General features: G+C 42.9%; 1 protein-coding gene across 2 annotated transcripts; it reads left to right on the plus strand.

Moving 5' to 3' along the window:
- The first annotated feature begins 6113 nt into the window (after nucleotides 1-6113).
- LOC118389806 (protein sprouty homolog 4-like) lies at nucleotides 6114-15306 on the plus strand. 2 transcript variants are annotated; one of them, XM_035779667.2, is made up of 2 exons: nucleotides 6114-6274; nucleotides 9033-15306. In XM_035779667.2, exon 2 carries the CDS (start codon nucleotides 9065-9067, stop codon nucleotides 10022-10024), a length of 960 nt encoding a protein of 319 aa, XP_035635560.1. In that variant the 5' UTR covers nucleotides 6114-6274; nucleotides 9033-9064; the 3' UTR covers nucleotides 10025-15306. The 2 variants fall into 2 exon arrangements, with proteins under 2 accessions (XP_035635560.1, XP_035635561.1); XM_035779668.2 differs by lacking the exon at nucleotides 6114-6274 and adding an exon at nucleotides 7098-7167.
- The last annotated feature ends 7282 nt before the right edge of the window (nucleotides 15307-22588 follow it).

Below are 22588 nucleotides of genomic sequence, written 5' to 3' on the forward strand. Positions count from 1 at the left end.
TGCCGCCATCTTTTTGCTGGGTGGGTGGATTCCTTTTCTTTGCTGCTTTGTCTATGTCTTCTCCATATGAAGGCTGTGAGGCATCGTCAGTCTCAGATGACAGTCAATCACACAGCCACATTCAGAAAAAAATCTTGAGATGGCCATCTCGCCCTGATGTCCACAATGTCATCTGTGTATTTCTAGACCAGGGGGAAATGAACAGTGTGGAGAGTGGAGACTATTGCCTTACAGCAAAACACAAGTAAGGACATTAGAAACTCACTTCAGCTCCTGATGCATGTGGTTCACGAAGTTAGCCTACTTCTCATTTAGTAATACTGTACATCATAAAACACATTACTTACAGATATAGAAAATATTCATCCAAACATAGCTGAGATCACAATATGAAGGTAAAAAACAATATCACCTCTCAACCTTTTTCCATGACAACCCTTTTCCATTATAACCGGAAGTTATGAGTTGACCTTTTTGAATAAATGCACAGACAAAGCACATGACTGGATTGACATCCCCCTAGCAGGATTTCATTGAGAAATCAAGTTTCAGGTCACTGGGTCACACAGCCACTGTCCACAGAGGAGGACAAATGGTCACCGGCTGACTGCACTCCTCACAGTAGCACATCTCCGACTGTCACCACCCATAATTACACAGTGTCACAGCGGGTGGGATGGGGGCGGGTGGCAAAAGCAGGCAGGCAGGGAAGAATGGGCCTAGGTGGGGGTGTGACACTTGTTGTTTCAGGTGGCCAAACTCACAGTCCCCTAGCTGGCCCCAGGAAGTGGTCTTGGAGGCAGTATTGGCAGCTCATTAGCCCAGATCAAAGGGGCCACTTCTCCCTGGGTAAACCAGCTCCCACACACTGCCCTTTACCTTCCTCACCCAGACCATCTGATTGATATACAGGCAATGGGGTTTCAATTAACAACATACCAATGATGATACAGAACAGAACACATATTAACAAAATAACTCTGAGTCAGTCCATCCATTCCTCATAATATATGGTCCCCTCTCAAACTCTGTATTACCATTCAAAAACACATGATCTGTTTTTATTTATTGTGAATCAGCCACAGATGAAGAGAGTAGCCTGTCACATCCGAGAGTGGAGAACCTCGCCCCCTCACCATCCTCAATCGACTGCCTCACAGAAAGTGGGCTAGTTGCGGATGTTGAAGTGTACTCTTCCCAGCTGGAGCTTATTTTAGCCATTAGCCTGTCAACAGATGCGCTCAGAGGATAGATAGAGCTGATGCTCTGTACGTGAGCCAGGCCTGCGCTGCTGAATCAGGTCTTAAATATAGCCTAGCCCCTTAAATATAGCCTAGCCCCTTAAATATAGCCTAGCTGGTGGTGGTGATTCCATGATACTGTTCCTGCTGTTGGGCTTAATGAAGGTCAGCACGTATCATGTCTCGGAAACTGGCTGGCTGACTGACTGACTCACTGACTGACTGCTGAGGTGCGCACTCAACTGTCACTTCCTGTCTTCTGACTGCCTGCCTTCTACCCACACACACCTTGCTCTACCTCACCTTCTCCCTCCCACACTTCCTACCCACCCCCTCCAACACACCCTACCCACACCCTGCCCTACCTCACACCTTCCCCCTCCCACACCCAGCTCTACCTCACCTTTCCCCTTACACCTCCTACCCACACCCAGCTCTACCTCACCTTCTCCCTCCCACACTTCCTACCCACACCCAGCTCTACCTCACCTTCTCCCTCCCACACTTCCTACCCACACCCAGCTCTACCTCACCTTGCCCCCTTACACCTCCTACCCGCACCCAGCTCTACCTCAGCTTCCCTCTCCCACACCCCCTACCCACACCCAGCTCTACCTCACCTTCCCCCTCCCACACCCAGCTCTACCTCACCTTCCCACACCCCCTACCCACACCCAGCCCTACCTCACCTTCCCTCTCCCACACCTCCTACCCACACCCAGCTCTACCTCACCTTCCCCCTCCCACACCCAGCTCTACCTCACCGTCCCCCTCCCAAACTCTGCCCAAGCTCTAGAACCCTCCTCCACTTCCCTTCCTCTGTGAGACACAGGGTACTATAATCACACATACTCTACCAAGTCTAACGTGGACACTCCAAATATTTAAATGGCTGACAACAGGGATGAGTCACAGGATGGACAAACTGAGACCCTTTGCCTTGATATAGTCATCCAACAGGTTTGGAGTGAATGAGGTTTCAGGAGGACTTCTTAGTTGAACGCGCTGACTTGAACTATACACATTCTTGTTTCTCGTATCTTTTGTTTATTTAAAAAAGAAATCACCTTTATTTAACTAGGCAAGTCACCACAATTGGAACGAGAAAGCACACACATGGAAATGTATCACTCGAGTCCAACAAAATGGAATATAATGTTGAGGATAAAGTTTGGAATTACACAAAAGACCTGCATCACTATATACTGAGTACTTTGACGTTTCTAAAAGGATAAATGTGGGTGTTTTGGGATCCTTTGTTCATGGTTTCCGTCGGCCCCCATATTGCAGAGCGAGCAAATAGAGACTTGGTTCAAAAATAGTGAACCAATCCTTAAAATGTGAGCACTGAAAGCAGTCTTGCTTCTCTTGTCTGATAAAACAAACGTAATCCTCATTGCATTAACCAGGCATTAGGACAGCCATACTGCCCTGATTGGGCTGCCCATTTTCCAATGTCTAATGACTGTTCGATATGACGTATAACTCCAGTCATGTGATTACTGCCTGGTCTGGGCTGTTAGGTGGGCCTGCCCATTGTTGGACAGTCTATCCAACGCCACAAGATGGAAAGTGAAGAGGACCACTTTGGGCTGGACTGAGTGGGCTGAGCCACACATGGAGGATACATATAAACCACACACACCGCACAGACACAGGCCAACAGGCTTTACCAGACAACCACAGGCGAGTACAGCCCTCACACAAACCAAGCTGTCTGAAGCAGTGAAACAGTCTGGATGTGTATGTCAAAGAGGCAAAGCATCCACCATGTCCATGTAGGCCCTGATATAGGGCAGATCAAAGTTCATAGGTTTCTATTCCTCTCTCCGTGGGATGTGCCGGTATGAATCAGGAGTCCCATTCATAATAATAATAATATATGCCATTTAGCAGACGCTTTTATCCAAAGCGACTTACAGTCATGTGTGCATACATTCTACGTATGGGTGGTCCCAGGAATCGAACCCACTACCCTGGCGTTACAAGCGCCATGCTCTCAGAAGGACCATTCAGCGGAGAATGCTGTGCGAGACGTCCCTCTTCTAGGGTGAGAGAAGGGACCCCTGTGCCAGGGTATCTTTGTGTTGTAGATGAGGGGGTAGTGGTGTGGGGTCTCAGGAGACAAGGATGTTATGTGCACGGAGCGACACGTGGAATGCCCAGAATGTGAGTGGTGTGAAGGGCGCTACACCACACCCCTAGCAGAAGGTCACACTTCAGCGCTGGTTGGTCCCCTGGGTGAGGGTTCAGGCAGGGTCCTGTCACCCTTCTCAAGAGAGGTTAGGGGTCGGCTTCCACCAGGGGCTCGGTTTTCCCCTCTGTCAAGGCAAGGGGGTTGAGGGATGCTGCCTCCAGTCTTCCCACATCGCCCACAGCTCACCAAAGGCCCACATTCCTCACATTAGTTGTCCGTAATAACAGCCCCTCTTCCTGTGGGCTATGTCCATGACCACAGAGGCCCTCAGAAATACCTAGTTGTTAGGTTTCTGCAGGTGGACTAAGATGTGTTAAATTTTAAGTGAGAGACGATAGTTTGTCAGCTGTGTGTTCTAACTATAAAACAAATAAACATACCTTACTTTTTACATGGTAATTCCAGTCTAATGACTTGGGCTTTGGTCAAAACCCATATTACACCCTCATTATATTTTTCTTCGCTAATTACCTATGTTCACATCTAGATGGGTAATTACGATTACATTTTGAGTGATTTCTAGGGTACAGAGTACAACTGTCTCTAAAATGTGTGTAGACCACAATGTTTTACAAGAGCCATCCAGTGCTCTATGATTAAAGATATTGAAGTAAAGATGATACATCATTCTCCATACTACCATAAGGTAATATATTCAGCTTTACTTTCAAAATGGGAATATTTATATTTGTTGAATTCAGATTTAGAATAAATTAATATTGGCCAAAGTAATCAATCTCAAGTGAGACACAATTATGATGGCTACACATACAGAGGCAGAAAGGCAGGTACACACAACAGACACACACACACACACAACACACAATCCAAAAATACATACACATGCTCCTCCCCTTCCTACTTCTCACCTCAGACCTTTCTCAACTCCAAAGCATACAAACACACCTTCTAAAAACCATGTTTCTGCAGATTCAGGATGTCAATATTTGAGAAGTTGAAACTACCTGGCTCCATGTTTGAGATCTGCCTTTCTCTAGAAACCTATTGCGGAATTCATCATTACTCTCATGTTGTCATTGGGTCCGAACTGGAACACCCTGACATTGTTTATGAATTAAAATAATTTCTCCTGTACAACAGATGTTGGCCTCACATCCACAGAGGTACCATGTGGATGTGGGAGGGACCATAAAGAACAGGGCAGAAATATTATTTTGTGCATGTACTGCCTTGACGATTATGCTGCAAAAAAAATCTGCAATTAGACAGGCAGCTTTTGCAACCAATGCCTGCAAACCACAAAGCTGCAGAGAGAGAGAGAGAGCTCTGTGGGTGCCACCAGGCAGGAAGGGATTTCCATATGTGTGATTGTGACCACTGCTGCCCAAAGAAACAATTGAAGCTCTGAAGGACCCTTATTTCCTAAGTGTTCATCCTTGTTGCAATGTGTGGTCATTAGCACTGAATACAAAAGTTTGCAGACTGGGCAGGAGATTTATGTAAATGTGTATTCACATCTTACAGAAACTGCAGCTATTTCCCAAATGCCGCATGGTCTCAGTTGCATTAAAGAAATACAAACCATTGCCTAATTATGTGCCCTTGAACACGTCCTTACAAACAATTACAATTTGGTCGTGTTAAAGTGAAGGTGAGGTTGTCATTGAAATCTGTGCTAATGTAGTGGGAGACGTTTAACCTTTGACAGCATTGAATACACAAGTTGGGAGCTGAACGCTATCCGTGGGGGAAGGGCAGACAGTGGGTTGTTAAAAGGGAAATTCACACTAATTTTCCTTCTTGTGGTTTCGGTACAAATCAACAACATCCTACTCTTTTGTGAATCATGCCTGCCATCACGCGGGTTGTGTTTCACAGTTTGGTGTCATAAACTCAAATCAAAACTGCATTTTACTGTGCAAGGACTCGACTCAAACTGCAGCAAATGGAGAAAGCAACACCCTATTATTCGTAAATGTAAATACATATAAACACAAGAGGTAAAACAACAGCAAATGCCACCATTTCGATCTTCTTTGAATCGTGATCCACAATATAGGACTACAAGTAATAATATAATAATACCCTGTTAGTAGCCGATATGCCACGATCTAGGTTGAGCAAACAGTCATTTAGCCTACATGTTTTCAGTTTGGAGCAAAGCTTTGATTCTACATAGCATTTTACTTACATTTTAGGCCAGGCGGCTCTCCATATGCTAATAGTTCTTTCATTTAGCTTTACCTTCTTTACACAACAATAGTTTACCATATAAAGACGAGGCATATACCTACATCAAATATTTATGTTCTTAATGTTATTATTTCCCATTGCACAATTCAAAATGGTCAAGATGCCCCTGACATGAGGTTTACATATTCGGAAATTAGCATTCATTTTCAGGTCGGAATCATGAATGAGTGACTCGTTGAATAAAGAAGCAGCATGGTGTGAGGCCCATAGCCGGCTCATTCATGTAATCCTCTCTGACATCGCCCTTGTGACAAAAACCTCCCAATTCTTCCATTCATGAACTCTTGGTATCACGCTTGCGCAATGAAATTCTGAGTCCTCCCATTCATAAAAACGTAACCCCCGCATTTGAGCTCTGAGACGTTGTGCCCTCCCATTCACAAAAAAACATGTCAAGGCATCTGCGCAGTACGTTCTTTACCCTCCCATTCATAAAAAACAATTTCCCCATGTAGTTGCAACATCGTATCAAAAAGACCGTGTCCTCACTGCAGTAAGCATCCAGTGGATAGTGTTCAATAATTTTTGGACTTAGTGTTTTTTCTTTACTTGGGAGAAATATATTTGGAATATACATGCAGTCTTCGAGCTCAAAAGAGAAATGCGCTGCTAATCTGGAAAAGTAAGTTATTCTATCGGATTTATAATGACGTTTTCGACATGGGATACATAAACCCTAGTAGCCTATCACATTTTTGGTTAAACAATTTCGAATACTGGTTTGCACATCAATTTTGTGGATTGCTTGGGTGCGCTGAACATTTATTTTTCTCTCTTGCAACCAAGCTGTTCCCGTATTTGTACTTTGTGTCAATATTTAACCATGGATGCTACTGTAGCAAGGTTGTGGACAAGAGACAAGTAATAATGAGAGCAGATTAAATAAGAGAGCCTAAATGATGATTTTTGTTTTACCTCGTTCATTTTTAAAGCGTTATAAGCCGTTTATACACATCTATGTTGCGGTTAAAAACAACAGCCTAACGTAGGCTATTTAGTTACGGACTCGTTGTGTCTTTGCCTCTTGCTGGTGATCATTCGCATTATCGGGGCTGGTTGCGTGACGCTTCTCTGCAGCGTTTGAGCTGGCACATCATATGCATATGTCAGGTGGTTTTGTCATCTGTTCCTTTAAATAACTCTCCGTTTTAAAAGAAATCGTTTGTCCAATACAAATAAGTAGCGTTTTGGTCTAAACTGCCACCCTCCTTTCATAAACCAATAGCCCACACTATAGCCACTTGCGCGTAAAAATATATATAATTTTAAGACGCCATAGCCTATATGTTCTGGAGAATTTGCTATTGTGAATCACTTGTCGAATGAAATGTTATCATCATGTCTCGATAAATATTTAGTCAGATTTTACGTTTATTTTCTATTTCCAATGACGTGTCGCCTCCGGTTATATTCACTTAATTCACAGACGCTGAGGGGGGGGAGGAGGGAGACACTGTAACCTACCTACCTACGGTCTCTGGATTCACTGGTTCTGATGATCAGGAGTATTTGCAGGTCGGAGAGACGCAGCATTTTGCTCACTATTTTCAGGTTCCGTGATTATTGCTGTGGCAAATTACCTGACAATCTTATAAAAAATGTCATGAATTTCTTTATAATTTATCATGTCTGCCAGCTAGAGTGGTAGGTATGTAGTCTACCACACTACATTATAGTGTCTACTATAAAGTAACTACTAAGTAGTAACTGTTGTGCCCTGTATGACTATTGGGTCATTAAATAGGGCATGTTGGCATTTATTGGGACGAATCTTGTCCTGGAAGCAGCTCTGCAGCGTGGTCACTAGCTGGCACAGCCACGAAGTCATAGTTTTAAACCTAAACTTAACCACACTGCTAACTTCATGCTTAACCTTAAATTAAATTAAGACCGACAAGCTCACTTTTGTTTTCATGATTTAAAAAAAACGAAATAGCCAATTTTGACTTCGCACCTGGCTCAAACCGCTCATCTCTGCCTCCAGGACAGGATTCATCCCAAGAAACGTCAACCTGCTTCCTTGGTGCCATTATAGTCTACCTACTAATTCTGGGTTTCTTCCTTTTTAAGAGTGATGATGGGGCATGGAACTATGTCTCTTTTGGCGCATGCAGAGTAATATCCCAAAACTAGTGTCCGATTCTTGTAAAGATAGGATGGGTAAAGAGGAGCATGTTATTTGTCACTATGGAGAATACTTGTTAGTTTTCTACTCACAGCATCATAGTTATGAATCATTTTTACGCTGCAAATTGACCACAATAATTCCAAACAGATATATAATTTGACAAAAACAGAATACTTTCCAACATTGATTACATTAGGATACGATCACACATGTCTATATTTATACGTCGGAATACTTGGGAACAGATTTTCTAAATTGAAATCACCTTGAGGAAATTTCCTGATGATTTTACAGTCTTTTATGCCCATCAAAAAAAAGTACATATATTTTGCTCAGAAAACTTGGGGCAGCAAATAAAATCAACAGCGAGCTGAATTTGTCCCGCATGCCGCCTATTGGGGAACCGTGCCCTACAACCTTTAAGGAGAAATGAACACCGACCAAATGCAATAAAATCAACAATGCGATACATTACATTTTTGTCTAGTCATCAAACATAAAAAAGCTATATCTATTTCATCAATGGTTCTTTGGTGAATGTGTTTATAGCACTTGAAGTCATGTGTTAAAGTCTCATTCTGGTCTATAGGGCCCCCCTTCTTCTGAATATAATTTGACATCGGCTTTATTTGTTATTGCATTCATGTCTTGCAATTAATGTTGACGTTGTGGTATTTTGTCTTTTGAGAAAGTGTTGAACATGAATTGGGTAAATGACATATTAATGCGCAACATAATGTGGATTTTATTGCATTTGAATACCAGGTATTATTAGAATGTTTATATATAAATATATAAATAATGTGCTTGTTAATATTCATTATAAACTGATACAGGACGTTCTCTGAATGTAACTGTCATCAGTACAATCGGTTGCTATGAGTCATTGTTGAGAATATATACTCTATGCTGACTCACGTCTTGGACAACCACTGACTAAGAGCCTTGTGTTAGATGGGTTTGTGTACAGATGTAGGTTCATCATTTGATCACTTTTTTGTTGCTGAGAATTTGCCTGCAAAGCAATGTAAAAAATACATCTAAAGTTTGTAATTTCCACTTGATTTGCCCTAACAAAACATCTATCAACAACTACAAAAATGTCCATTAATTATAATCCACATAATAATTCACATTTCCTGTTGCTGCAGGATTATTTTCCTGCTGTAGCAAACTGCTCAAATTAAGATCCTACATCTGTAAGTAGGGTAGCCATTCCAGGAGGCTGACTGTTGTCTCTATGTTTCTGCAGGACTGCTAGATGTTGAGCTCTCTGTTTTCTGTATGAGGGACACAACCACACAGATGGAGTCGAGGGTTCCCCACCACATCCCTGGAGTGTCTTCCTCCATTATATCCCAGCCATTGCGTATGGTTCCGTATGGAAGGCTACAGCACCCGCTCACCATCTTCCCAATCGACCAGATGAAGTCCTCTCATGTGGAAAATGACTATATTGACAGTCCCGCTGTGGTCTCCCAGCAACCCCTCAACCAGAAGGCTGTCAACAGGGGGCCCCACGAGGCACTGCTAGGGGCCCCCCACCTCCCCCAACTGGCGCGCTGCAACCCTCACAACGCCACCACACACCCCTGGATAACCTTCAGCGGGCGGCCCAGCTCCATCAGCAGCAGCAGCAGCACCTCGTCAGAGCAGAGGCTGCTGGACCACGCAGCCCCCACCCCTGTGGTGGACCACAACTCCACGGTAGTCACCACCAGGACCCCCTGCTGCGGGCCCAAGGTGCTCACCTCAAAGCCCCTGGATCTAAAAACTGCTGCCCTGGGGGCTGCAACGGTTGACAAGAAGCACATGCTGCTGTGTGAGATTTGTGGGAAGTGCCGCTGTACGGAGTGCACCCTGCCCCGGACCCTGCCCTCGTGCTGGGTGTGTAACCAGGAGTGCCTGTGCTCAGTGCAGAGCCTGGTGGACTCAGCCACCTGCATGTGCCTGGTCAAGGCCATTTTCTACCACTGCACAGAGGACGAGGATGATGAGGGATCTTGCGCCGACCGCCCGTGCTCCTGCCACCAGTCTAACTGCTGTGCGCGCTGGTCCTTCATGGCAGCCATGTCCCTGGTCCTGCCCTGTCTGGTGTGCTACCTGCCCACCATGGGCTGTGTCAAACTGTCGCAGAAGTGCTATGACAAAACCAGCCGTCCGGGCTGCCGCTGCAAGAACTTCCAGCAGGCCTGTAAGAGCATGGAGGCCAAGGCTGCAGACCAGGAGAAACAGGCCTCATGATAGTCATTGGCTGTTGCCTTATCAATACCCTCTGGATAGGACAATCCCACCAACCCCTACCCACTGGATGACTTCCAGAAAACCATGGTACTTACAAAAGGGTTTACACTTGTCCTTCTTGGTTCGAGTGATGTTATTCCACACAAGTCAGAATAGGTCTGTCAGCTCAATTGGTTGTCCTAGACAACTGCTTGCCTCAGAACCCATCTTTATAAGTACAACAGACTGGCAGATTTTGTTTCTAAAATGGCTGAAGGCACAATTCATTATCCCTCTATACTGCTCTGAATTTCCAGCTTCATCATAGCTAGCTACTCTATGACACATTGGACCCCAGTTGTTGTTCTCCAAAAAAAAACACACAAACAAGAAGCCTGCTCCAAAGCAGTTTCCCTCTGTTTATGCAAACTGTTGATTTCCTTTTGGGTAGTAAAGGATACTTCAACTGAAACAGCCACCCACTCTCCCCCATATATGAAATGTTTCATTCCCATACAAGCCTTCCTGTTGCTAGCTTGATGTTGAGCTCGTTATGTCAAGGTGGAAAAGTGAGAGGTAAAGTCGTGTGTCTTTGCCCGTCTGATATGTAAGGTCATACCACAACTGAGAGAAAAATAGTGTTTAGGATTGCCTGACTTGATCACTTTCCATTTCTTTGAGGGGATTTTTTAAACCTAGCTTTTACCAATCACTTCAGAATAATTGCACGTCATGCCCTGCATGATGTGACGTAGTGGTTAACCCCAGTGCTCGACGTGGATGTGTTGTAGAAAAACCTCCTCAGGGATCGTTCCTCATCAGTAGAATTTGATCTAGCATGTAAAAACTGCCATTAGCCTAGTTGACTTCACTTTGCACAATAGGCAAAGAACAGTTTCAAAAGGGCAAAAGGGCAATTGTGAATTATTTAGGAAGAGTAAGTTAAGAGAGGAAATGGAGGGAAAATACAGTCTTAGAAAAAAAGGTGCTATCCAGAACCTAAACGTTTTTTTTGGCTGTCCCCAAAGGAGAACCCTTTGAAGAACCCTTTTTGGTTCAAGGTAGAAACATTTTGGATTCCATGTAGGACCCTTTCCACAGTGGGTTCTACATGGAACCAAAGGGTTTTATGTGGAACCAAAAGGGTTCTCCCTGGGACCAAAAATAGTTATCTTATGGGGATAGCTGAAAAAACGTTTTGAAAATTTTCTGGAGTGTAGCGTTTTCAGAAAGAGGTCAAGTGAAGCTGTAGCATATCTAGCCAGCCTTAGTTAAATCAAACCTGCCACTTGAACAACCTTTTTAGATGACGCAAACCCCTTATGATGTACTGAAGCACAGTATTAAGTATCAATGCTTAATGTATTTTACATTACCCTGTGAACTACTTTGAGTCCACATTGTATCAAATCAAATTTTATTGGTCGCATACACATATCTAGCAGATGTTATTGCGGGTTTAGCAAAATGCTTGTGTTCCCAGCTCCAACAGTGCAGCAATAGCTAACAATACACACAAATCTAAAAGTAAAATAATGGAATTAAGAAAATCTCATAATTTTTGCTGCAGTGTTGAGTTTTTCGTCTGTTAGAAATATTATTTATCTTTATTTTCTCAATCTATTTTTGCGGCTTGCATGGAGTACCAATGACTTTGCCAAAGGAGTTTAGTATAGCTTGTTTAGCTGTCTTAGGGATCATATTTGTTATGCACTCGCCAAATTGTCAGAGGGCAATTGCTCTTAAAGGTGCTGTGTCCTTTTTTATGCTTCAGTTTGGCATAAAGGGATGCCATCGTTGCATAATCTACACATTTCTGTCACGTCGGTTCTGAGGTCCCCCACTAACATTAGGGCCCGTCTCTTTTACATTTTTGTACTTGTCTTGTTGCACAAAGCAGAAAACATACATGAAAAAAACACTGTTCTTAGTCTTGAATGTATAAGGCAATATTATTTTCAAATGTTTGCAATTCAATCCAAGGGAAGGTGCCAAAATGGGGAATTATGTTCTGACTGACAAAGCCGGGGAATATTTGTTGATGTGGTGACAATATATTATAGAAATAGACCTATGTTATAGAAATAGACCTATTTTATAGAAATAGACCTATGTTATAGAAATAGACCTATTTTATAGAAATAGACCTATGCAGGTGATATGTTGTTGTAAATAGTTTTAAATGTCCTTGAAAAACTGCATGGTACATTATAACTACAATACAAAACATAGATAGATATATAGATATATATTTTGAGGGTAAAGATTTGAGGTTGAGGGGAAGAGGGAGGGGGGAAGACAGGTCTTATTATCATAAGCACTTGATTTAGAAAAGTGTGCCCCGCAGTAAAAAATACCTCTGTTTATGCTATTCATGCCTCTTTAGCGGATAGAGGCGAAGCTAATTCCCAGTTCTTCAGTGCCCCTGCAACTGTGGAATCAATCATTGAATCCACTGAAGGAATACAATTTTGGCCTATCCGGATCAACCCATTTCCCCCTGTTTGTACTTACAGTGTCACAACTTTTTTTCCCTCCCCAATTTGGCCGACAAATACCCTGGCCTTGATTAACAAATACCCTGGCCTTGATTAACAAATACCCTGGCCTTGATTAACAAATACCCTGGCCTTGATTAACAAATACCCTGGCCTTGATTAACAAATACCCTGGCCTTGATTAACAAATACCCTGGCCTTGATTAACAAATACCCTGGCCTTAATTAACAAGTACCCTGGCCTTGATTAAGAAATACCCTGGCCTTGATTAACAAATACCCTGGCCTTAATTAACAAATACCCTGGCCTTGATTAACAAATACCCTGGCCTTGATTAACAAATACCCTGGCCTTGATTAACAAATACCCTGGCCTTGATTAACAAATACCCTGGCCTTAATTAACAAATACCCTGGCCTTGATTAACAAATACCCTGGCCTTGATTAACAAATACCCTGGCCTTGATTAACAAATACCCTGGCCTTGATTAACAAATACCCTGGCCTTGATTAACAAATACCCTGGCCTTGATTAACAAATACCCTGGCCTTAATTAACAAATACCCTGGCCTTGATTAACAAATACCCTGGCCTTGATTAACAAATACCCTGGCCTTGATTAACAAATACCCTGGCCTTGATTAACAAATACCCTGGCCTTGATTAACAAATACCCTGGCCTTGATTAACAAATACCCTGGCCTTGATTAACAAATACCCTGGCCTTGATTAACAAATACCCTGGCCTTGATTAACAAATACCCTGGCCTTAATTAACAAATACCCTGGCCTTGATTAACAAATACCCTGGCCTTGATTAACAAATACCCTGGCCTTGATTAACAAATACCCTGGCCTTAATTAACAAATACCCTGGCCTTAATTAACAAATACCCTGGCCTTAATTAACAAATACCCTGGCCTTGATTAACAAATACCCTGGCCTTAATTAACAAATACCCTGGCCTTGATTAACAAATACCCTGGCCTTGATTAACAAATACCCTGGCCTTAATTAACAAATACCCTGGCCTTGATTAACAAATACCCTGGCCTTGATTAACAAATACCCTGGCCTTGATTGACAAATACCCTGGCCTTGATTGACAAATACCCTGGCCTTGATTAACAAATACCCTGGCCTTGATTAACAAATACCCTGGCCTTGATTGACAAATACCCTGGCCTTGATTAACAAATACCCTGGCCTTGATTGACAAATACCCTGGCCTTGATTGACAAATACCCTGGCCTTGATTGACAAATACCCTGGCCTTGATTGACAAATACCCTGGCCTTGATTGACAAATACTCTGGTCTTGATTGACAAATACCCTGGCCTTGATTGACAAATACCCTGGCCTCGATTGACAAATACCCTGGCCTTGATTGACAAATACCCTGGCCTTGATTGACAAATACCCTGGCCTTGATTGACAAATACCCTGGTCTTGATTGACAAATACCCTGGCCTTGATTGACAAATACCCTGGCCTTGATTGACAAATACCCTGGCCTTGATTGACAAATACCCTGGCCTTGATTGACAAATACCCTGGCCTTGATTGACAAATACCCTGGCCTTAATTAACAAATACCCTGGCCTTGATTGACAAATACCCTGGCCTTGATTGACAAATACCCTGGCCTTGAATGACAAATACCCTGGCCTTGATTGACAAATACCCGGGCATTAATTGACAAATACCCTGGCCTTGATTGACAAATACCCTGGCCTTAATTAACAAATACCCTGGCCTTAATTAACAAATACCCTGGCCTTGATTAACAAATACCCCGGCCTTGATTAACAAATACCCCGGCCTTGATTAACAAATACCCTGGCCTTGATTTACAAATACCCTGGCCTTGATTAACAAATACCCTGGCCTTAATTAACAAATACCCTGGCCTTGATTAACAAATACCCCGGCCTTGATTAACAAATACCCCGGCCTTGATTAACAAATACCCTGGCCTTGATTTACAAATACCCTGGCCTTGATTTACAAATACCCCGGCCTTGATTAACAAATACCCCGGCCTTGATTTACAAATACCCCGGCCTTGATTAACAAATACCCCGGCCTTGATTAACAAATACCCCGGCCTTGATTAACAAATACCCCGGCCTTGATTAACAAATACCCTGGCCTTGATTTACAAATACCCTGGCCTTGATTTACAAATACCCTGGCCTTGATTTACAAATACCCTGGTCTTGATTTACAAATACAGCTGCTGTCCATAAACGTGTCAAAAGCACCATGAGGAAAAGAGAACTGTAAAGCTATGTTCCATTCCATCTCGTTTAATAGTGGATCTCTTTTGCTTCTCTGCCCTTTTCATCTCTCTCACACTGTTGCTTGGGTAAAATCCTTAGCCCCAAACTACATTGTTTGGTGGCCTGTTAAGGTATTGAATAATCACCAACCATGACAACTCAATAATGAAGCCTTTTATTTTGGTAGAATGCTGTGACTTAAACTCCATTTTGTGGTACACTTGTGGCCACTAGAATTATCTTCAACTCAATCAAAATAACCTTCAAAACTGCTGGCTCCTGCTATTCAATGTCTTTGCCTTTGCAATGTCAATGTTGCGGAAAAATTAGCTCTGTGCTTTTGTTTTGTTTAACTATAACAAAATGAACAAATCTCCCATATAAAAGTTTCCCTTTATAGATATATTTATTTTGAAGTTCTATTTTATATAGTATTTATTTAGATGCCAACCTGTGTTTGTGAAGAAAGCTCATGTCGAAATGGAATGTACATTGACATTGGAAATATATATTGTTAAATATAAACATGTTGTGGTGTCTTATTTTACTGATGGTCATCTACTTGAATCATACACAAACCAAACTCTTAGACAGACAGGAGACATATCAGTACATTCTCTGTCTTTCTGCCATGTCCTTTCAGCTTGGTGGAACATGGTTAAGTGTTAAAGCTACCAATGAGAGTTCTGTTTCCATAGTTACAAGACTTAGTTTGTCATTTTGTTGATCTGGGGCGGGAGAGCTATGGTTGAAAGTTTTAAAAAATGAAAAAGTGGGCCAGAAATAGCCTGTTTCCCGTTCGCTCGCAGAGGACCAAATTAAAACTGTTAATCATGTTAAATCAGGACAGTTAGTGGTTTTCACTGTTTCATTTGAATGAATTCCCTTCCTTTTAGTTTAAATTGTATTATTCTCCTATGGAACAGTGGTAAGCCACACTCCAATTCAGGCCAGAAGAAGCAGCCTGACCCTACATTTACTGACATAACATATTACAGTAAGTAACACTAGGGCTCCCGAGTGGCGCATTGGTCTAAGGCACTGTATCTCAATGTGTCACTATGGACCCTGGTTCAATTCTGGCTGTGATTGGGAGTCCCGTAGGGCAGTACACAATTGGCCCAGTGTTGTCTGGGTTTGGCTGGGGTAGGTCATCATTGTAAATAAGAATTTGTTCTAAACTGAATTGCCTAGTTAAATAATGGTTAAATAAAATAAATATTCAGATATTTCCTTCATTTACATTAGACAGAAGCATGCCCTGGTCAAATGCAATGAATAATATCCTCAACCAATTAAAGCCAAGGATTAGTCTTGGCAGTGAGTTACTGTAAGTAAGAAAAACCCATGCTGAGAAAATGTTTTCCTCTATTTGGAAAAGAAAAGGCAACATGAGAGGTTGTTGTCCTTGTAAATTGTGTGTGTGAACACTGACTGCCTACATGATTAAGGGGTGGTCTTATATAGATAGATGTGTAACATTCCGTTTCTCCCATGAAGAACACCACCGTACCTACGTGGTCAACCCCCCCCCCAGGCCCACCTGTGTCGTTTCCCCTCCAGGCAAGGCAGGGCCCTGTGTCCTGAGTGTTACCTGTAAGCACCTGGGGGAGATGAGTAAGAAGCTGAGTTGACTTCTGGCTGAGCTGGGGCTTCCGCTGCAGCCTGTGGCACTGGGGCCTGTCTGTTAGAGTAGGTGAGATCTGAGGCAAACCTGCCTGTTTGTCATCTCCCCACCCTGTACTGCGCTCCCTCCCACACCACCACCATGTGTGTATATTCCACACCACTGTTGTCACCCCCCCGCTCTGCCAGGCCCAAAACTACACATCAGCTCAGGAATTTTAAATGGCAGCAAGTGAAAAAAACACCCCTCTCACAGACATAGGATATGGGAAAAGGTAATGCTGTCGCTGGTAGGTGTCGTATTATCTTAGCTAACCACACTGTTTCATGGCTGAGTTCTTAGGAAGTGTCAGTCAATGCACAATGTTGAGAGTAAGGTCGTCACACTCCGTCAAACAGCATATTCTCACTCTGCAGGTTGGAATGGCTGTGCTTTGTTGCTGATAGCTCCCATGTACAGGACTTCCTAAATCCCATTATGATCAAAGCTGTGAAAATATCTGTATAAGTGACATGACGAAACGAAGAAGAAGAAAAGAACACTTATGGCTCTGACTACATTGTGTACAGTACCGGTTCCTATAGCTTTGATTCAGGTTTATCCTTACTCTGGTAGTATCATTCTCATACTATATACTCTATTATAAACTGGGTACTTTGGCTCCTGGATTCTGATTGGCTGAAAGCTGTGATATATACCACAGTTATGACCCCCCAAAAACATGTTTTACTCTTGTAATTATGTTGGTAACCAGTTTATAATAGCAACAAGGTACCTCAGGGGTTTGTGGTATATGGCCAATATACTAGTTTTGTTTTTACTTAGCTGTGGTATATTGGCCATATTCCACAACCCTCCCCTAAGCCTTATGGCTTAATATTATTATCTAGCTAATATATTATCATCAACAATAATATGATTGTCCTTGTAATTATCTGTAATCTTGTTTATAGTGTTACAAGTCTATAATTGAAATGTTCTTACTATTATGCTGTAGTGCCTGCTGGTGATAGCAAAGCCCTTCTTTCAACAGCAGTGTGTTACCAGCCCTCCAGCTATATAGGACATTGTTCTGTGCATGCCAAAGTAAGGCCACACCATTCTGGGAGTCACAGCCACAGCAGACACACAGTTGGACCATCAAACAGATACCCATCACCTTATCCAATTTTGACATAACATCCGTTGATCCTTCTATTTTTTTGTTGCTTTTTTCTTTGCTTGGTGTTTCTCATGTTCAGCAGCCATTTTGTCCAGTCAGTCAGTCCATGCTGTGACTGGAACAGACCTGTCTGCACATTTCCCAAGTAAACTCATCCATGTTGATTTGGTTGAAGTAAACGTCCCCTTGCAGTTTGGATGACATATTGCAAAAGTCCTTTCCACATCTGGTGCAGTACTCATCCCCCTCTCCCTCCCCCTCCCTCTTCTCCTCTCTACTAGTTGTGCATACAAATGACATGGACTGGAGAGAGAGAGTCAAACAAAAGTGCCTCAACGATTTGTGAGGTCAGGGGATTGGAAGAGAGATCATTCTGTGTTTTCCTACGGGACATGTGCAGGTCTGCAGGAATGCACGCTCAGATGGGCGGAAATGGCAAGTGCACGTTGTTTGGAAATGTGACCCTGACATTTAGACCTGGAGATTGCGAAAGCCATCCTGCACTGGTATTTCAGGGCCCAGCGATCCAAGTGTGACAGGAAGACTTCAACGCAAGAGAAACACACACTTCAACACTTTAAGTTAGAAAAAAGGGAGGTGGGGTGAGAGAAAGGGAGTTGGGTTGAGAGAAAGGGAGGTGGGGTGAGAGAAAGGGAGGTGGGGTGAGAGAAAGGGAGGTGGGGTGAGAGAAAGGGAGGTGGGGTGAGAGAAAGGGACGTGGGTGAGAGAAAGGGAGGTGGGGTGAGAGAAAGGGAGGTGGGGTGAGAGCGGAGGCATTAGAGAGAAAGGGAGGTGGGGTGAGAGAAAGGGAGGTGGGGTGAGAGAAAGGGAGGTGGGGTGAGAGCAGAGGCATTAGAGAGAAAGGGAGGTTGGGTGAGAGAAAGGGAGGTGGGGTGAGAAAAGGGAGGTGGGGTGAGAGCGGAGGCATTAGAGAGAAAGGGAGGTGGGGTGAGAGAAAGGGAGTTGGGGTGAGAGAAAGGGAGGTGGGGTGAGAGAAAGGGAGGTGGGGTGAGAGCGGAGGCATGAGAGAGAAAGGGAGGTGGGGTGAGAGAAAGGGAGGTGGGGTGGGGTGAGAGAAAGGGAGGTGGGGTGAGAGCGGAGGCATTAGAGAGAAAGGGAGGTGGGGTGAGAGCAGGCGAAATAGAGAGAAAGGGAGGTGGGGTGAGAGCAGAGGCATTAGAGAGAAAGGGAGGTGGGGTGAGAGAAAGGGAGGTGGGGTGAGAGCGGAGGCATTAGAGAGAAAGGGAGGTGGGTGAGAGCAGGCGAGATAGAGAGAAAGGGAGGTGGGGTGAGAGAAAGGGAGGTGGGGTGAGAGCGGAGGCATTAGAGAGAAAGGGAGGTGGGGTGAGAGCAGGCGAAATAGAGAGAAAGGGAGGTGGGGTGAGAGCAGAGGCATTAGAGAGAAAGGGAGGTGGGGTGAGAGCAGGCGCGATAGAGAGAAAGGGAGGTGGGGTGAGAGAAAGGGAGGTGGGGTGAGAGCAGGGGAGATAGAGAAAAAGGGAGATGGAATTGACAGTTTGCCAAAAGTTTCAGAGTGCACCAGCCAGACTCCTTCGTTCTCCGAACTCCATGGCATCTGACCAAGCAGCAACTTTAAACAAAGAGCTACTGTCTTGCCTGGGTCGTTCTTGAATTACGGTGACATTTGGACATGCCATTCTGGGAAGATTTTTTAATTTGTATTTTTTTTTTATATACTGTATTTGGGTACATCTTTCCATTCTAAATCGACTAATATGGTAGCTTTAATAACTTTTATAATAACATTGTGCGACCAGTAGGAGTAGTTACACCAATGATGGTAACACCGATGAGACATTTTTGGTACTGTAAATGAGGATTTTCTGAAATGGAGACCACAAATGCTCAGATCCAAGGTCGTCAATCCATTAAAGTGATATAATTAATAATTTTGCTCACAACGTAATTTCCCTTCATTTAAATTGACTAAAACTGAATGACACTTTGGATTCAGACTCACCGAATGATCAATGGAATCCTCAAATTTATGACATACTAAAAAGGTGTGATTAGCTAATAATTTTCATTAATACAGACCCCTTCCCCAATAACAGTTTTCCCCTGAAGAGAATGCTCAAGGACCTTGTATAGTAAGTATATCTTTATAATGGGTGGCATGTAGCCTAGTGGTTAGTGCGTTGGACTAGTAACCGAAAGTTTGCAAGCTCAAATCCCCAAGCTGACAAGGTAAACATCTGTCGTTCTGCCCCTGAATAAGGCAGTTAACCCAATGTGCCGAGGCTGTCATTGAAAATAAGAATTTGTTCTTAACTAACATGCCTAGTTAAATAAAGGTACAATTAGAGGGGACACACATTAGAGCTATACTATAAGAAAAACAACTATTTTAATAGCCTTCTTTGTTTTTATTGATCTATACAATATATTCAATCGTATTGTTCAACGTTTAGCGTTCAAAATAATAGACATATACATCTAAATCCCCAGAACATGTCACTAGAACTCTGGGACAACTACATCACTACTGGGTCAAGCCAATGTTCTTACCCATAGCACTTTAAATGGTGCATAACCAGTTTTGCAGTACAAAGGACTTGCATTCTGTTTTATTAAACAGTTAAATATATTTAAAAAACATGTATGATGTATGACTATTTGTCATTTCTAAGTGCTTTTCATGGTTGCAAAGGCAAAGGACGCAAATGCCACGACCAGCATCATTTCCACTTTCTGAGGCTACTCAGGCCTGCTGCTCGCTTTGACTCTGCTAACACCTAGGCCAAATGGATTTGCACTGGTCAAAGCTCAGACAGCTGTAAAAAGTATAGCACCGGTGTCTTGAAAGAGCATTTTATATTATATATACACCATAGTAAATGTGGTTGGCAGTCAAAAACCTTGTCACTGATTTTTCAAGCCAATTTAAACTGAGACTGCACCACTCAGGAACACTCAACACCTCTTGGAAAGCAATTCTGACTTGTCTTTTAGCATTAAAATATGTGTAATTGCCCTGCTGAAAAATACAACTCTAACCTTGGGTTAGGTTTTTGGATGACTGAGGCCGGTTTCCCTCTAACTTTTTACCTGGGCTTTGTTCCATTCATATTTCTTTCGATCCTGACACACTCCCCAGTCCCTGTCGATGACAAGCATACCCATAACATGATGCTGCCACCACAATACTTGAAAATAAAGAATCACTCTGTGTTGTGTTTTATTGGATACGACCGAAGCCTGTCGTTTTTAATTTAGGTCAAAAAGTTCATTTCTTTGTTGTGCTATCTTGCTGTATTACCATAAAGCCTTTTTGAAAACAAAATGGATGATATGGAGTGGATTCTTTTTTATACAGGCTTAATTCTTTTCACTGTCATACAGGCCAGTAATGTGGAGTGAATGCAATGTTGTTGGTTCTCTGTGTTGTCAAGTACTGTGGTGGCAGTCTCATGTTATGGGTATGCTTGTCACCGGCAGGGACTGTCAGGATCAAAATTCAAATGAAAGGAGCAAAGCCAAGATAAAAAGTTTGAGGAAACCTTGACACAGTCTTCTGAATACCTAACCGTGGGATAGAGTTTTATTTTTCACAGAGACAATTACACAGATGTTAATACCAAAGGCACACCAGAATGGCTTTCCAATATGTGTTGAGTGCTCCTGAATGGTCCAGTCTCAGTCCTGACTTAAATTGCGTTGAAAAGCAAAGACCAGGTTTGAATATTGCTGTCCATCAATGACTCCAAACCAAATTTACTGAGCTTGAGCAATTTTGACAAAAACAATGTAAATATGTTGCCCTAAGAATTGTGCGAAATTGATGGAATGTTATTCAATATGGTTTCCATCTGTAACAGCTGCCAAAGGTGCTTCCCCCAGGTATTAACTCTGGGCTGTGAAGACATACGCAATCAAAACACTTTATTTATTTGATTTGATTCATTTGGACTATTTTCTATACATTTTTCTTTGACTTTGGAAATGTGGAGTAGGTTGTGTAGATCGGTAGGATTTATTTATTCCCTTTTGAGATCAAATTTGAAGTATCAAAATGTGAAGACTGCAACGGGGTATGTAGACTTTCACTAGTGACACTATGTCATCTCAAATCACATTTTTTATCACATTTTATTCGTCACATACGCCGAATACAACAGTGAAATTCTTACTTACAAGCCCCTAACCAACAATGCAGTTTAAAAAATACGAATAAGAATAAGAAATAGAAGGAACAAGTCATTAAAGAGCAGCAGTAAAATAACAAAAGCGAGACTAGTATATACAGGGGGTACCGGTACAGAGTCAATGTGGAGACTATATACAGGGGGTACCAGTACAGAGTCAATGTGGAGACTATATACAGGGGGGGTACCGGTACAGAGTCAATGTGGAGACTATATACAGGGGGTACCGGTACAGAGTCAATGTGGAGACTATATACAGGGGATACCGGTACAGAGTCAATGTGGAGACTATATACAGGGGGTACCGGTACAGAGTCAATGTGGAGACTATATACAGGGGATACCGGTACAGAGTCAATGTGGAGACTATATACAGGGGGTACCGGTACAGAGTCAATGTGGAGACTATATACAGGGGGTACCGGTACAGAGTCAATGTGGAGACTATATACAGGGGGTACCGGTACAGAGTCAATGTGGAGACTATATACAGGGGGTACCGGTACAGAGTCAATGTGGAGACTATATACAGGGGGTACCAGTACAGAGTCAATGTGGAGACTATATACAGGGGGTACCGGTACAGAGTCAATGTGGAGACTATATACAGGGGGGAACCAGTACAGAGTCAATGTGGAGACTATATACAGGGGGTACCAATACAGAGTCAATGTGGAGACTATATACAGGGGGGAACCAGTACAGAGTCAATGTGGAGACTATATACAGGGGGTACCAGTACAGAGTCGATGTGGAGACTATATACAGGGGGGAACCAGTACAGAGTCAATGTGGAGACTATATACAGGGGGTACCAGTACAGAGTCAATGTGGAGACTATATACA

The sequence above is a fragment of the Oncorhynchus keta genome, chromosome 11 (assembly GCF_023373465.1).
Source record: "Oncorhynchus keta strain PuntledgeMale-10-30-2019 chromosome 11, Oket_V2, whole genome shotgun sequence".
Lineage (NCBI taxonomy): Eukaryota > Metazoa > Chordata > Actinopteri > Salmoniformes > Salmonidae > Oncorhynchus > Oncorhynchus keta.